This window comes from Microtus oregoni, unplaced genomic scaffold, assembly GCF_018167655.1.
Source record: "Microtus oregoni isolate MIOR12 unplaced genomic scaffold, Mior012 000064F_ref0000363, whole genome shotgun sequence".
Taxonomy (NCBI): domain Eukaryota; kingdom Metazoa; phylum Chordata; class Mammalia; order Rodentia; family Cricetidae; genus Microtus; species Microtus oregoni.
In genome coordinates, this window is record NW_024543874.1 from 1,761,424 (window position 1) to 1,765,309 (window position 3,886).

The window sequence follows — 3,886 nt, forward strand, 5'->3', positions numbered from 1 at the left end:
GGCAGGGAATTCGTTTCGAAGCGTACTGGAAAAGTGTGCTAACAAAACTTCCATCCCCAATATGGTCAGAAGGGATGCAAGACCAGCAGATCCCAAGAATCAGATCAAATCGTGTTTCTTCTTAAAGCTTGCCTGCACACCCTCCTTGTTTTTCTACAAACAGTAGGGGAAGGGAACAGGGACTCCAGGCGACGACCCTGCCTGCCACAAGGACCACACCTTCCCCAGCTTTGGGGCGCTGTGTCCCTGGCGTAGCCGGAAGGTCTCCAGCAGGCATCCTCTCGGGGCGGAGCAGTCGCAAAAGCCAGGGAGTCTTGTCTAAGCCGGGGTAAAGGTCGCCAGCTGACCGGGCGGCAGTCGTGACACTCCCCGTGGGCGGCGGCCGAAAGAGTGCAGAGCCAAGTGTCACCTGAGCACGCTGCGCCTTGGATCCCGAGGGAGTAGCCGCCCTGCCTCCCCACGCCCCACGCGCCCGGGACCCCGAGGGTGACGTCACCCACGTCCACGCCTTACGTCCAGGGCCTGTCGTAAGTGCCGGGCAAACGAGGCCTTTAGAGGAAGGGCGCCCTCTGGGCACACCCTAACCTGCTAGCCCGCATGCGTGCGCACCTCGCCGGAGAGATCCCGATGCTGAGGCCAATAAGGCGCGGCTACGCCACGTCGCAGTACCCGACGCTGCCGTACGTCGGGCCGCGGGCGGGCAGAGCAAGTGCGGTTGCACCGACACCGGTACATAGGCGCGGGCCGGCGTGTCCTTGGGCTAGAGAGCGGGACGTCCGTCTTCGGGTCGCAGCAGCGTTGGTGGGGTTGATCACCCGGGAGCGGTGAGCGCGAGACGGGGACGCGGGGCGGGAAGGGCGCGAAGAGGCCAGCGCGGGCCTGAAATAGTGCCGCAAAGCAGGGCTGGAGGCGGCGTGGGCGCGGGGCCTGGGCCTGGAGTGCTGGAGACCTCTCGCCCACCGCCCTTCCAGAGAGCAAAGCAGAGGCTGCTGCTCCTCAGGAACTGGCCGGTTCATTTTCCTGATCGGGCATCCGGAAGATTATGTTAAATCATTCTCCTTGAATCCGGCTTGAATGGGTGACCTCGTGGTCACCCCGCGATCTTAAGACGCGAAAGGGAGAAGGTTCCTACCCCAGCCCTCTCTTGCTTTCCAGTGCCAGACTAATGCAAGAGAGAGTAATTTAGCCTCCAAATGAGAGCAGAGCGGCTGAAAGCACTTAGGACACCCCCCCACACACAGCCCTATAACTGTGTTTTTTCTTATTTTTGGAGGTGTCTTTAATTGGCAGCTCAGACAGCAATTACGCATCCTGAAACGTTAGAGTCGCAGTGGTTTTGGTATAATGCAATTGTAGGCCAATTTTATATTTGTGACTTTTTGACCTTCCCTTCTTCTGAAACACAGATTTGAGTTGATTTTCCACTTCCCTTACTTGAGCACAAACCTATCATGAACATAGACTTGCCTTAAGTGGGGAGGGGGGGAGTGCCTCCTAATTAGTGTGTTTATTATTGGGGAGTATTCCAACTGAGTGAGGTAGCATCCGGCCAGGTGTTGAAGGACAGAGACTAGCAGTGGGTCGCTAGTTAGGTGATTTGAATGGTCATCAGGATCCATTGTATGTGTTTCTTGAGCAAGTTATTTGAACTGTTGGGTCTTTTCATTTTTAGAATTAAAAATGGGTGACGTTGAGAAAGGCAAGAAGATTTTTGTTCAGAAGTGTGCCCAGTGCCACACTGTGGAAAAGGGAGGCAAGCATAAGACTGGACCAAACCTCCACGGTCTGTTTGGGAGGAAGACAGGTCAGGCGGCTGGATTCTCGTACACAGATGCCAACAAGAACAAAGGTAAGTGGGGACTGTGGTTAGATCACAGCACAGGCTACATGGGTGTAACCGGTGGTGGACTTACCAGGAGCATGGAACGCTTTAACCACTGCATCCCTTTCTGTTTAGGCATCACCTGGGGAGAGGACACCCTGATGGAGTATTTGGAGAATCCCAAAAAGTACATCCCTGGAACAAAAATGATCTTCGCTGGAATTAAGAAGAAGGGAGAGAGGGCGGACCTAATAGCTTATCTTAAAAAGGCTACTAAGGAGTAATTCCAGTGCCTTATTTATTACAAAACAAATGTCTCATGACTTTTAATGTGTACCGTAATTTAATTCATACCCCAAAATTCAGATCATGAACGGCTAACAATTTTTTGTTGGACAGTCCTGATTTAAGGAAAGCTGACTTGTAGAAAAGTGGATATGATCTTTATTAAAGTAACGATTCCAGTTGCATAAACACTGTCACTGCTCTCCCTTTCTCAAGATAAGATTGGACTTAATTATTAAAGTTCTACTTTCCACAAAGATGGGGGTGTCACCTCAAACCTACTAAATGGTTTTACAATTAAATTTATATAATTGGACATATGAATATGTTTAAACACTGGGGAAATTCTGTCACCATCTCAGAAATGAGAAGACTCATCTGTGGTAAAGTTTGTACTGCTGTTACAGGCAATTGCTAAAGGTCAGGAGGCAACTGTCTATTCTTGACTCAATGGTCTTATTTTATTAGACTTCCCTAGGTCAAAGGATGCTGCCTTTTACCATTGAAAGGCACTTACTGTGGTCTATGTATAATATATCAAATAAAGAGTATTTAGCAATGTTATAGTTGATCTATTATGTTAAAATGCCTTCAGAAACCAGCAACTTAGACCTTTTTAATTCTTATCTAAGACTAAATTGCAATTCAGAATTGTCCTTAAACACCCTTTTGGAAACAAAACAGAACTGGAACTTCTATACCTGTGTGATTGCTGGTGGTATTCTTTGCCAACTTTTTACGGAAGGATTAAAATAAAGAAGTTTGCAACAGAAAGAAGGTGATTAATTACAGGTCCTGGTCTTTTGATTCTGCTTTGTTTGACTGGTGACAAGGTTTTAGTTTAACTTTCCCTAAAGTAAAGTATCTAGTAAAGGTGCTCCATGCTGTGACCTTGACCTCCAGGACAACTCAGATTGGAGCAACACTTCACCCTTGGTTCTTTGGCCAGAACATCACCTACGAAGAGGAATAGTTGAGCACTCACTGAGTGGTCCTATATTGTATAGAAAATGGTAGGGAAATAGGGTGATGGCGGAGTCTTTTGACTGGGAAAGGAACTCATCAATGACGTCAAAAGTGTGGAGAAGGTTAAGAAGCTCTCTAAAGTCTGACAAACCACTGTGTGACGTTCATACAAGAAATTGAAAGCAGTCTAGCTGGGTGGTGGTGGCGCAAACCTTTAATCCCAGAGGTAGGTGGATCTCAGTGAGTTCAAGGTCTGCTTGGTCTACAAAGTGAGTTCCAGGACAGAGAAACCCTGTCTCAAAAAACCAAAAAAGGAAAAAAAACTGGAAACAAAAGTGGAATTTTGGGGTTGTTTTGTTTTTTAAGACAGTTTCTCTGTAGCTTTGGAGCCTGTCTTAGAACTTGCTTTGTAGACCAGACTGGCCTTGAACTAACATGTTGATCCATCTGCCTGTCTCCTAAGTGCTGGGATTGAAGATGTGCCACCATCATCCATCTAAATATGTAGCCCAGGCTGCAAATTCAGAGTTTTAGGCTGATTGATAGCTGGGTTTTTTGTTATGTGTATGGATGTTTTGTCTGCACACTACATATGCAGTGCCCCTGGGGACCAGATGAGGGTGTCGGGTCTCCTGGGACTGCTGTTACAGAGGTGATCTGCAGTGTGGGTGCTAGGAATCCAAGCTGGGTCCTCTGGAAGACAGTCATTTCCAGCCCTGATAAGCTTCTAAATCCTTCAAAGGTTGAGCCTTTGTAACAGGCAACTTTTGAAGGATGCTTTTTAACCAGTGCAAAGAAAGCCCTGAAGTTAAT

At 47.9% G+C, this 3,886-nt stretch overlaps 1 protein-coding gene across 1 annotated transcript; it reads left to right on the top strand.

The window, feature by feature from the left end:
* The first annotated feature begins 670 nt into the window (after positions 1–670).
* On the top strand, positions 671–2,671 carry LOC121439899 (cytochrome c, somatic). Its single transcript, XM_041640507.1, has 3 exons — positions 671–824; positions 1,673–1,849; positions 1,958–2,671. The coding sequence occupies exons 2-3, from the start codon at positions 1,681–1,683 to the stop codon at positions 2,104–2,106; spliced, it is 318 nt and encodes a 105-aa protein (XP_041496441.1). The 5' UTR covers positions 671–824; positions 1,673–1,680; the 3' UTR covers positions 2,107–2,671.
* Positions 2,672–3,886: the final 1,215 nt, after the last annotated feature.